General features: G+C 35.6%; 1 protein-coding gene across 2 annotated transcripts in view; it reads left to right on the forward strand.

Moving 5' to 3' along the window:
• Positions 1-13743, forward strand: part of CADM2 (cell adhesion molecule 2) — a 464221-nt gene that overhangs the window by 285387 nt on the left and 165091 nt on the right. For both annotated transcript variants that reach the window (XM_032882208.1, XM_032882209.1), the window contains exons 3-4: positions 4199-4351; positions 7030-7167. In XM_032882208.1, the coding sequence (XP_032738099.1) occupies positions 4199-4351; positions 7030-7167 (291 nt within the window). The remainder of the gene's footprint in view (positions 1-4198; positions 4352-7029; positions 7168-13743) is intronic.

Genomic DNA, 13743 nt, shown 5'->3' on the forward strand with positions numbered 1-13743 from the left:
TAAGTAACAAGCCTTACCCATATAGTATCATGGCAGAAACCTTGGGTTTTCCCTTTTGGTGACCTCTCTTTTAAAGAAACAAGAAATACATGATAAATGTTTTTCTTAAATAAATCACAGCTTTGAAAAGTGGTTGATATAGCCTGAGGTTCTATTGGGAAAATAACAAATCTGTGTCCCACTGTTTTTGTCTAGCAACTGAATGAGGCATATATATATATATATATATATACATATATATATATATATGCCTGTAGGAGATAGAATATGAAATGGACATTTGAAAAAGTTTACTATATCTTGATGGAGTCACAAATATAATTATAATCAGACTTGCCTTATATTTTATATTCAGTAAAATTAATTTCAAAAATATTTGTAAGTATATGTCTCCTTATAGAATTAGAGTTAATAAAGAATGGTAGCAGAGGGACTACAATCATTAAGGTGTGTGTTATTTGAGTATCTGGGAGGATGATTTTTTGAAATATATTTAAAATCGTGAAAATTTAGAATTTCCCCCAATATTACATATTATATTATTGCCTGCTCCTTTCACAAACCATATAAGGAAGGTACAGAAATTTAAGAATATTTGATACTTGTAATTCCCCCTCTGGCTCTGTGGCAAATGTGTGTAAAGAATTCTAAGCTTTGATAACATGACCATCTCCCTTATTTCTTCAAGTACATAAAGTTTTGTGTTTTGTTTTGTTTTGTTTTTTAATAATTTTTGTTTTGTTTTGCTTTGATTTTAGTGGAGGGAGAGAGACTCTCAAGCAGACTCCCTGCTGAGCACCGAGCCCAATGCAGGGTTTGATTTCAGGACCCTGGGATCATGACCTGAACCAAAATCAAGGGTTGGACAGTTAACTCATTGAGCCATCCAGGCACCAGTTAACAGAAGTTTCATTGTAGATTTACATTCAGTTGTGAGAGATAATATGGATAGATCTCATGGACACTTGCTCTAACCAGCATCTTACAGAGATATCATGACTAGGAAGCTGACAGTGATGTAGCCCACCAATCTTATTTGGTTTTCACCAGTTTTACATGTACTCGTCTCTGTGTGTGTGCATATGTGTGTGTTTAGTTCATGTGTATTTCATGTGTGATGTATCCATTACCACTGACAAAATACAAAAAATTCCATCACTGCAAGAATCTCTTGTGCTGTTCTTTTATAACCATATCCTCATCCCTCGCACTCCCTCCTACCCTTTACTATCCTTAACCCTTGGTAAACACTAATTTCTTTTCCATATTTATCATTTTATTATTACAAGACACTAGATAAGTGGATTTCATCTGCATTTATAGAGTTTTTGAGTGTTTTACTTTGTATATTTTCTTTTTTTTTTAAAAGATTTTATTTATTTATTTGACAGACAGAGATTACAAGTAGGCAGACAGGCAGGCTGAGAGAGAGCAGGAAGCAGGCTCCCTGCTGAGCAGGGAGCCAGATGCAGGGCTCAATCCCACGACCCTGAGATCATGACCTGAGCTGAAGGCAGGGGCTTAATCCACTGAGCCACCCCTGAAGGCAGAGGCTTAATCCACTGTGCCCCTACTTTGTATATTTTCTTAGTAATTGCCCTAGCTATTGAAATATATGTATGTGACTTACCACAGTCTACTAGGAGCAATGGTTTACTACTTCGAGTAAGGTGTGGAAATCTTACTTATTTTCAATCCCTTTGCCCTGCCCAGTTTGTACTTGTCTTGAGGTTTCTTTCTATATTTGTTCAGCATTGTATCAGTTGATGTTGTAATTTTTGTTTCAACCATCATATAATGAAGACACGAAAGAAGGATACTCTATATTGGATTTACCCCAGTTTTTGTTCTTCCAGTTGATCTTTTTTTTCTTTCCTGATGCTCCAAGATTCCTTTTTTTCAGTTTCTAGAACTTTATTTAACTTTTCAAGACAGATCTACTAGATAAACATGTTCTTAGTTTTCCTTCTTCTAAGAATACCTTTATTTCCTCTTGATTCCTGAGGGTTAGTTTCCCTGGATGAGAATTCACCATTGATATTTTTTTTTCTTTCAGCACTTGAATAATGTGCCACTCCCTCTGGTCTCCATAATTTCAAATGAGGACTCTGTTGTCATTTAAATTGGTATTCTCTTATATGTTACGGCTGCTTTCAAGATTTTTTTTTTGCCTTCTAGTTTAATGTTGATGCATTTGATACGGACTTTCTTGGGTTTATCATATTTGAGATTAGTTCGTGTTATTGATTCAGTACATTTATTTCTTTAGGCAAATTTGAAGTTTTGGACCAGTATTTCTTCAAACACTTTTTCAGTCCCAGTCTCTTTCACTTATTTGGGACTTGTGTGTTACCAATATTGGATATATTTGGTTATTGTCCCACAGGTCCAAGTCTCTCTCTCTCTTTTTTTTTTCCCCCCAACCTCTTCTCTTTTTCTTATTCAGATTGAGTGAATTATATTGCTTTATCTTTATTGATTCCATCCTCTGTTTCGTCTCTACTGAATTATCAAGTCAATTGAGTGAGTTTTTACTTTGGATATTGTATTTTTGGCTTCTATAATTTTCATCTGATTCCTTTTTTTTATAACTTCTTTACCGAGATTTTCTATTTTTTTGTTTCAAGATAATTAGTAATTGATTGTGGAAGTATTTTTATGGTGGCTTCTTTATTTGTCAAGTAATTACATTTGTTTCAGCTCAGTGTTGGTGTCTATTGATTATTTTTTCTCATTCAGGTTATGATTTTCCTGGCATTTGGTGTGATATCACATCCTGGACATTTTAGTATTATGTGAGGAGACTCTGGATTCTACTTTAATCTTTCTATTCTAGGAAGCAGTCATCCTGTTTAGGTTCAGCATAAAGTCCTAGGTGACATTTTCAGGTCATGGTTCAACCAACAATTTGCTTTTCAAAGCCAAATGGTGCTATTTAGTCAGCTTGAGGTGTCTAGTTCTATTGGGGGTTGAACTGGTCTCCACTGGTGCCACTTAAGGAGGCAGAGGAGCTCCCCAAGGTCAGGTTGCCTGATGACTCTAGCAGGGGTAAGTCATTCTCTAGTTCATGGGAGATCACTTTAAGGGCTGGGTATTTGTCCGAGATGGCTCACCCCCAGCCCCTGCTGCCCAATTGATCACTGTCTGTAGGCATTGAAGGGGAGTCTCCAGTCCAGTGGAGAAAGAGATGGCTTTCCATGACCACATGTAGGCAGTAATGCTCCCACTTGCTTCCCCTTGCAGGTGGCCCAGTCTCTCCCAGAGATACTGGCAGGACTCCCATTTGTTATGTGATAAAAAAAATGAGTCTACCTAGGCCACCTGCTGTTGCTAGGTTGTGATTGGGAAAAGTCAGGCCTCAACTGCCTTTTATTATTGGCTGAGAAACCACTGTGTTGTTCCTCAGGTCTCACTGTCCCTAAACTCGTCCTCTTTCCTCTTTCAGAATACTCCTTTCTTTGCCTTTTTCTTAACTCTGAGCTTTATAGCTATACTTAGTAGGAAATATAATGATATTTAAACTTTTTAATATTTTTCTGAAAATGAATCAAGAGGAGCATAGTAAGAGATCTTCTGTGGAAAACAAAACAAAACAAAAAGCTCTGTGATAGAAAAGGTGGTATGAACCAAAGAATATATTAAAAGTAACAGATGGTACACTAGAGGTTACAATCAATGAGAGCAAATTTAAACATTCAATACCTTATAGGTATTTTTCAGCTGAAAGTCAGCTCTGGTTTATAGGATGTTCAACAGGTTTCTCTACTGCAGAGAATATGCTTTTAATATGCTAATGTTCATTGTTAGTCTCTTGGAAGGAATACAGCAATCATAGTTTTCCCAAATTTATCTGTGCATAAAAGTGAAACCTTCTGTTTATAGTGTTTTTGGTACTAACATTCCATGAAAGCCTGTGGAGGAAAGTCATTTTTATCACCACCAACATCTACCTCATCTGAAGTATTGTACTAGATGCAATCATTTAATTAAAAAGCTGTTTCTGAGAACATTAAGGAATACCTAATTCTGCTTTGATTTAAAAAAAAATCTGATAAAATATTTCCATATATTTAAACTGTTCCAGGAAATAAGATATAGATATATGGCCAAAGACCATGTTTCTTGTGTTGTGCTAAAAATATTTAACAGGACTTTTTCTAATGTTGTAATTTGCATTTTCAATATTTTCTCTTGCCAGCTTTAAGGGACAACAGGATTGAGCTGGTTCGAGCTTCCTGGCATGAATTGAGTATCAGTGTCAGTGATGTGTCTCTCTCCGATGAAGGGCAGTACACCTGTTCCTTATTTACAATGCCTGTCAAAACTTCCAAGGCCTATCTCACTGTTCTGGGTAAGTGCAAGGGACTAACAATATGAGATCACAAGCCAAAGCAATGTGATTCCGTAACAAATATATGTGATTCCGTAACAAATATATTAATAGATTAATAGAGTTTAATCCCTGCTCGGCTACATTGTAACAGAAGGCATTTAAAAACCACTTAGTCACTTTCCTCATTTTTGAAATAGACCAGGGAGTTGTAAGGATTTGTATAACTTCTCTAGGGCATGTCAGCCATTTGTTTCTCAGCCAGCCATAGACACCAGGTTTCTTGATTTTCAACCAAATTCCTTTGTTTCAAATCATCTGTCTATTGTATACATGCTGATCTTTTCATAAAGTCATAGAATAATGACCAGAGTGAATTCAATGTGTCTACAGGGTGGTCTTCCATTTTATTATTAAAGTCGTCTGATGGAGGCCTTCTCTAATGTTGTACAGCTTTCAAATATACTTCTTTTTGTATATTAGTGCATTTAAATGACCCTGACATTTCTATGTCTTCTTTTAATTGTGTAGGTTTTCTAGATTCTTAAATGAAGTACATAATGTCACTCTCCATATAACTTGTAGCTTTGTTGTGGTTTTATTTAGAAAATAAAATACTGGGTCTTTTTCCCAAAGGTTAAAGTGATACAAAGAACCATTACATTCTTAGGGATTCCAAGGAAATCAAGTTGCAGCTCAGAGCTCTCTGTGATTCTGCAGACGTCAGTGGCCCAATCAGCTGAAATTGCTGCAGTTCATTGAAACACACCTGCGTACCGAACAAGTTAGAGGAATTTAAAAGATTCTTTTTTTTTTTTTTTTTGCCCCTAGCTTGCCTTCCTTTTTTGATAGATAAAGGCATAACATTGCCTATAAAAGAACTAATGCATGCTGTTCTGTTTGGCAGGAATATTAAAGTTAATCCAGCTAGTGAATTGGTTTTGTACATACGATATGAAATATGTTTCTTTGCAAGTCCCACTGGGACTATTTTATAAAAATCTTCACAAGTTTGCCACTACAAACAAAATATATCCACTAAAATGGAATATTGCAAGATAACAACTGCCTAAGGTTAATGTATTGTTCTGTAGAGAGCCACCTAGAGACCCTAAGAACAGACAACTGGCTGATTTCAGTTTATTAAATGGTAGTGTGACATAGATTAAACACACACACACACACAGACACAATATGAATGTGAAAGGGAAAAAAATATTCAACTAATCAGAGCATGTTGACCTGTCATTTATCATGGTTGTTATTGTTGTTTCTGTATTTCTCTTATTGGTGCTTTCCAACATTCTTACGCTTTTTTAATTTTCAAATTGAATTAAGTACTAAAATAATCTTCAGCCTGCCTTTATTATTGAACAGTTTTACAAGAAATTTTAATAAGCTTCTACTGTGACAAGAGAATATTATTGCCCAAGAAATGTGTAATGTTCTATTATTTAAATCACCCATGTGATATCTCTGCATATTAGTTATCTGATTATTAGATCATTTGGACTAGAAAAGGTAATTACTAGTGGTTAGCATTAAATATTAAACATAATATACATCATGCTTCCCAAAACTACTATTGCATTTCTAATACAAATGACATCAAGATATTCTTTAGAAGAATCTGAGCAGTGAGTATGGTTGCCATTTTTGGTGAATCTTATTCTAAAATACATTTCTTGAACATAGTACATAGAGGATAATAATATCTTTTAAGCCTTATGAATTACAAAATCGGGAATGCAAAATGCTATTTTAGTTAAATCACATTTTGCTAAAGAATAAAGAAATGAGCTTTGTAGATTTTTTTCCCCATTGCAAACAATCTACCTTCTTGAATCCTTATATTGATAAATCCTAAGATATATATTGAATGGCTGTTTCTAAGATTTACAGAGTATTTTTATAGGTAAAGCTTTAAAAGCTACTTTGAACTAAATGCATTTTAAATGCCTCTGGATAATACACACACACACACATACACACACACACATATGTAAAGTAGTTCCCAAACCCACCCCCTCATCTACAATTTCACCTTTCACAGTTGTAACCCATGATCAGCTGTGGTCTAGAAGCAGATGATCCTCCTTCTGACTTATTGTCAGGCCAATAGTAGCCTAATGTTACATCCCAGTGCTTACATCATTTGCCACGCTTCCTCTTACCACACAGGCATTTTATCTTCTCACATCCTCACAAGAAGAGGGGTGAGTACAGTACAGTATTCTGAGGGACTGCATTCACATAACTTTTATTATGGCATATTGTTACAATTGTTCCATTTTATTATTAGCTGTCAATTAATCTTTTACCATGCCTAATTTATAAATTAAACTTATTTTAGGTATGTATGTATAGGAGTAAAATATAGTATATATAGGTTCTGTACTGTCCACAATTTCAGGCATCCACTAGGAGTCTTGCACTGTATCTCCCACAGATAAAAAGAGAGAACTACTCAATATACATATGTATATATCTCTGTTTGTATATATTACATATACACATGGTTTTTATATCTATATACATTATATAGATATTTTAAATGGTTTATTTTATTATGTAACACTTTACTATTTTTGATTGAAGATATTGTCACTTAACAACCCATTTTAGCTTTATGAATGTAATAGTCCTAAGAATGAATCAGCCCTGGAGATTGATGATCGTGCCATTTGCTTAAATTTCAGGTGTTCCTGAGAAGCCTCAAATTAGCGGATTTTCATCACCAGTCATGGAGGGAGACCTGATGCAGCTGACTTGTAAAACCTCTGGTAGTAAACCTGCAGCTGATATAAGATGGTTCAAAAATGACAAAGAGATCAAAGGTAAAAAATGGGGAAAGGTCCCCAAGTCAAAACTGATGTGCTGAAGCTAGAATGAAGTCTTTGATACAGGACATTTTACATTTTCTTTTTTAAATCACAGTCACTTTCTGATTAAGTGTAATTTAAACCAGATTTACCCATTTCTTAAATTTAGTAATTCTACAAGATATAGTAACATAATCTCTGTATGCCCCATTTTCCTCTTCTGTCTAACAAATATAAAAATACTACGTATCTCAAAGTTGGAGAAATAAATGAGGTAATGTATTAAAAACACCTACATTCATGCTTGGCAAGAGTGAGCACTAAGTACATGTTAGATATTATTATTTCCAAACTCCTGTATAGTATTTAGATTACAGACAGAGAAATTCCATGAATTATGTCTGCAATTTCTTGGTTTCTGGAATTATAAAGTTCTAAGAGCAAAACTGGCTACACATCAATAAATCTGATTCTTAGTAGTTCTCACAGAGTACAAAAAATATATTCATCTCAGTAAAAATGCACAGTAGTTTAAATATTAAGTACAGATCTGCTCTTACTTCATGCACTTAAACATCTAAATGCATACACACATTCTTTAGCTGGGGAATAAGTTTATAGGGGAGATATCTAGTGACGTTCGTAGTAATTTCTGTTTATTTGTTTTGTTTTGTTTCTATTTTTTTAACTCCACGTATGGATATCTTGGACCTGATGTCAGATGCACATTAAAATACAATTGTTGGGGGCACCTGGGTGGCTCAGTGGGTTAAAGCCTCTACCTTCGGCTCAGGTCATGATCTCAGGGTCCTGGAATCGAGCCCTGCATTGGGCTCTCTGCTCAGTGGGGAACCTGCTTCCTCCTCTCTCTCTGCCTGCGTTTCTGACTACTTGTGATCTCTCTGTCTCTGTCAAGTAAATAAATAAAATCTTTAAAAAAAATTCAATTGTTTACGATGATTGTTAAAAATGTTTCCTATGTACGTAGAAGTGACATATTATTCTCAAGGTTACCTGCTAAGGGATAGATTTATGTAAACCATTCTAATTATCTTAACTTGTAATTCAAATATCTCATGTTAGATTAATAATAATTCTTATTAATGGGCCTACAGGCCATTAAAAACAGAAATGATAATACAGTATAGGATCATATGATAAAAATAATATAATACAGGATTACCTCTATTATAAGAAATTATAGGTTTAAAAAGAAAGAAATTATAGGTTTAAAATCCACTCAGTTATTCTCTTTTTTACTTTAATTATTCTTTCTGTATATTTTTCCCCAAACAAGGGCTTATCTGTAATTTATCCCTAATCACGACTTTCATTACAGATCTTCTATTAAATACATTTTATTAAACAAAATTTGAAGAAATACAAGCCCCAGGACACAAGTTAGACATGTTGCTATGCTAAGTTAAACTTTCAGTTAGTATTTAACCAGATCATATACACTTCTAGGGCTTAGTTATACCCATTCTAATTCTGCCTTTAGGACGTGTTTGTTTGGGCATGTTTGGACTTGGTTAGATCTTTGCTAAATGGACCCTCTACACTGCTTCCAGAGCTTACCACACTATGATAAGGCTCTGATCCAGCCACTTTTTCTATTTACATACTTCTGATCAAAAGCCCTAACCTGTAGAATAAATTTTAAATCCAACTTCCTTGGCCTGTGAGAAAGCTCCCGTCAGTGAATTCTTACACATCACATATGTCTTTCTGTGTGAAGGGCATGGTTTATGCTGGAATGTTCTTAAGTACTCCCCTTCAGTTGTTTGTAATCCTAGTTCTGACATAGTTTGTTGCTCCCTATTAGCATTTTATTTGTGTTTCGAGGGTTTGTCTCATATTCCCAAGGAAGTCAGAGACTAACGTTGTAGGTATTCATTAATATTGATTGATTGTTTTTAACACTGTAGCCTGATGAGACATCTATAATGTACTCATATTTGAGAATATACCTTATTTTTTTGACAAATTTGGCTTCTGCTCTAAATGCCAGATTCAGTTCTATCCTAGGTGAGCAGGAGACTTTTGTTTATATGTAAAAACATAAAAAGTTTGATCCTATAAAACCCATACTTGAAAATCATCTGAGTCAAGACTAGAAAAGAAATCAAGACGAAAACCATATACAGAATCAGCCTAAGGCTCTGTCGCCTCTCAGAAGTAGTGAGGCCTCCTTTATTTCTGCATTCTCTTATGCATGGCCATTGAGAGAGCACTCATTATCCCTAAACTTGCATTCATCTACATATTTTTTAATAACTCTTCTTTTGCATGTTGATATAGTTTGTCTTCACAATTATACGGTGAGCTTCCTGAGTGCATTAAACTATTTTTATAGGTGTATATGCAAATATGCTGTGTGAGGTACTCTGAAACAAATGCACAGTCATTACTCTTGCTGTCCTGCAGAAATGTTAAGTGAAAGTTCACTCTAAAAGCCCTTAGCAGGAGCGCCTGGGTGGCTCAGTGGGTTAAAGCCTCTGCCTTCGGCTCAGGTCATGATCCCAGGGTCCTGGGATCGAGCCCCGCATCGGGCTCTCTGCTCAGCAGGGAGCCTGCTTCCTCCTCTCTCTCTCTGCCTGCCTCTCTGCCTACTTGTGATCTCTGTCTGTCAAATAAATAAATAAAATCTTAAAAAAAAATAAAATAAAATCCCTCAGCAAACACTCCTCCTTGAAAGGAACTCTCCATCCTTATCTTGCACTCCTGTCTTTTCAGAGATCAAAATTTGACTTCCTATTACCATTCAACAATTTTTTCTACATTATCACTTGACACTTTTTAAAAAGATATACCCTAGTGTAAAGCAATGGGAAAAGATAACCTAATCAAATCAAATCAAATCAAATCAAGTTGAATACAGAATTGTTAAAAATGCTTCCCAATTACCTAGAGTTCTATCATGTATGAGTGAAGATCCAAATGAAGAAAACAAGAACCTTGACCTGGAGATGTTTCAGATGTCTTTGGGGTGATAAGTTATGGAGAGTATTTTCCTCTAAAGAGGAATGTGCAACTGATGTAAATCCCGGTTATTACAGTCAAGGGGGAAGATTATTTTGCTTATGTTTTAACTAAGCATTGGCCAGTTCAGCACCCTGACACTGTGTTAAGTTTTAGACTCTGTATAATGGATGCATGGAACATCAATGTGACTTCTGACTTCAGGATGAGTCATTTCTCTGTTTGTTTTCCTTTTCCTCTATCACTACCTAACATATGGATTTAATTTTCAAGTTTCTGTGTAAAAGTTGTTTGCAAGTCCTAGAGATCACATTTTCTTGGCCAGGACATTTCCATATTAGATTCTGGAGCACTGCTTCTCAAATTTGAGCAGACATCATCACCTATAGTGCTTGTTGAATCTCAGACTATAGGGCCCTGACCCAAGATTTTCTGATGGAGTAGATCTCAGTTGGAATCCCAGAACATACATTGTCAACACTGTGTCCATGCTCCTGTTTGGGGACCATATTGGTATAGAGAAAAAAAGTTGAGAAGCAACAATAACTTGTATAAAAGTCTTGCCTCTGTCTCTGAGCTTTACAATCCTCATCTCAAAATGCTATTGCAAGGATATAGTTTGAGCCAATATATACAAAGTGTTTTCACAGAATGAGGAATCACTAAAACCATTTTACATATTATTATGATTATTACTACTATTATTATCATCACTACTATCTTCAGCATACCATAATTAATGAGTTGTAACAATCCCTGAATTAGTCCTAGAAATAGAAACAAATAAAACAAAATCATTCCTTCTAGGGGTGCCTGGGTTGCTCAGAGGGTTAAGCCTCTGCCTTCGGCTCAGGTCATGATCTCAGGGTCTTGGGATCAAGCCCCTCATCAGGCTCTCTGCTCAGTAGGGAGCCTGCTTCCTCCTCTCTCTCTGCCTGCTTCTCTGCCTACTTGTGATCTCTGTCAAATAAATAAATAAAAATCTTAAAAAAAAAAATTTAACAAGTATTGGGGCACCTGGGTGGCTCAATGGGTTAAGCCTCTGCCTTTGGCTCAGCTCATGATCTTGAGGTCCTGGAATCGAGCCCCACATCGGGCTCTCTGCTGGGTGGGGAGCCTGCTTCCTCCTCTCTCTCTGCCTGCCTCTCTGCCTACTTATGATCTCTCTGTCAAATAAATAAATAAAATATTTTTTAAAAATATTCAGCAAGTATCATAATAGATACATGATCGGGCTATAGATTTTGTACAAAAACAAACAAGCAAACAAACAAAAATGAAGCAGAGAGCAGCCCTACTTTGTGAGAGAGGTAAAGATGTAACAGTTCATTAAGGAATGTAGGAACTCAGTAAATAGCTGTTAAATAAATAAGTGGACCTTAAACATGAATGAACTTCATTCTATGGGTTGTGGGTACAAGTAGGTAGTAGAGCATTCTAAGGAAAGAAACTATGTGTTCATGTAGAATAAAAGCATATTTGAGGTAACCATGGAACTTTCTGTGTAATATAGATGTGAGAGGTAAACAGGAAGACCAGGGCCAATTAAATCTTGGAAGATCTTTTATTCCATATTAATGGGTTTTTAATTTATTCTGTAGGCAATGGTTGAGACTTCTTTTTTTTTTTATCTATAAGCTTTAGAGAGTAGAATAAAACATAATTTTCATCTATCCTTCCCCTCCTCATCCCTCCGCCATGAGTCTAACTCAGAAATCCCTTTGGTGCCTCTGGAGGCTCTGTATTCAAAACCATAGGTGGTTTCACTGCAGCTTTTAATCTTCTGTGTAGCAAGGATGTCTGAATATTTGCCATTTAGTGTGGAGAAAAAGATGAACATTGCCTTTTTAAATTTACCAGCTCCCTGTGAACTTATATAAACTTTATAAACTTTTATGAACTTTATTAATTTGCCACTTCATGTATAAGGTTATTTATTTGTAGTTTGAGTAGTTACTATCATAAAATCTTAAGATTTCTTTTCCAGCTGAGTAGCTTTTACACTGAGGTATTAGGCAGAATTCCATGACAACCTTCAATGACCTACATCCTTGTATAATCTCTTCCCCTTGAGTGTAGGAGGGACTTGTGAGTGTAGTGTATGTGGTATCACTTCCTTGATCATGTTGCCTTATATAGCAAAAAGGATTTTGCAGATATAATTATGTGTCCCTTTTGAGTTCATCAAAGGGAGATTGTCAAGGGCAAACCTGATATAATGAGGTGAGATCTTTGTAAAGGAATGAAGTGTCAGAGAGACGTTCTCCTCCTGGCCTGGAAGAAAGTAAACCGCAATCTGGTGCACTGTCTATAGGGGTCATAGGGCAAAGAGCTGTAGGTGAACTCTGGTTGCTGAAAGCAGTTCCTAAGTGACAGCTAGTAAACAAATGAGGATCTCAGACATACAGCCTCAAGGAAATAAGTTTACCAACAACCAGTGAGCTTGAAGAAGACCCTTAAACTCAGATGGGAATCATAGCTCCAGCCAACACCTTGAATTCAGCCTGGTGACACTGACAGGAGAACCAGGCTAAGCCTTCTCTGGACTCCTAATCCATAGAAATTGTGGCATAATAGATGTGTGTTGACTTAAGCCATTAAGCTTATGATAATTTGTTTTGTAGAAATAACAGAAAACTGAGATCTAGAAAGTGGAGTAATTTCTCATGGTCATACATCTGGTAATGACTGGACTTGAGTATTCTAAGATCTAACACTTGAGTATGGGGAGACAGTGGAAAGCTGGAAGAGGATTTAAGGGATTGTTTCAGACACCGACCAAATGGATAAAAGGGAATTTTAGTTGGAATAGAATAAAAATTTTTTTTAAAAAAGATGGATTTGAAAGAGAAGACTGACTTCAGATGTACTTGGTGAATGACTCTGAGAAATGAAATAAAAACAAAGGTCAAAGACAATATAAATATCTTGTGTCTGAATGACTCGAGTAATGAACATATGGAAATAAAAGGCATTAGGAAAGATCAGTTCAGAAATATATGATGAAGTTTATTCAGTGTTTATTAAAATATTGAAGTTGAAGTAATTATGTAGAATTTAAAAGTTAAGCTTATTAGGCTTTTGGAGTTAGGTGACTTAATGTCTAGGAAAGGGATTTTAGTCATACAAAGGTTTATCATTTCACAGTGAGGTACATTTTTAGTTTCAGCCTTTTAAAATAGTCATAGCTTTTCATGTGTGTAGTACTTGCTCCCTACCCTTGGAATTATGTTATGAAGGACGTGCATATCCAGCAAAGCCTGACTTTGTGGTGAGTCATTGAAGCTTGTCGGTACCTAATAGTATTGCCTGTATTCTACCAGTGTTATTTACTTATTATACATTGTATGTTTCAGATGTTTGACCATCAGGCTTAAGTTGACTTGAGCTGTGTTTCCCTAGGTGAACAGGGTTTTTGACATACAATATAACGTCAATCAAAAATAATGCAACAGTTCATTTTAAAATAGGCTAAGTGTAGTGTAATTTTACTGTAAGACCAGTTAGTAAATAATTTTCAGCATGTGAAAGCATGAGAGTGAATTTCCGAATGCTGTGTTTCTTAAAAAGTAGCCTTTAGATCACCTGGATTTAAATCACCTGAGGTTC

Source organism: Lontra canadensis, unplaced genomic scaffold (genome assembly GCF_010015895.1).
Source record: "Lontra canadensis isolate GAN:19392208 unplaced genomic scaffold, GSC_riverotter_1.0 scaffold80, whole genome shotgun sequence".
NCBI classification, from domain to species: domain Eukaryota; kingdom Metazoa; phylum Chordata; class Mammalia; order Carnivora; family Mustelidae; genus Lontra; species Lontra canadensis.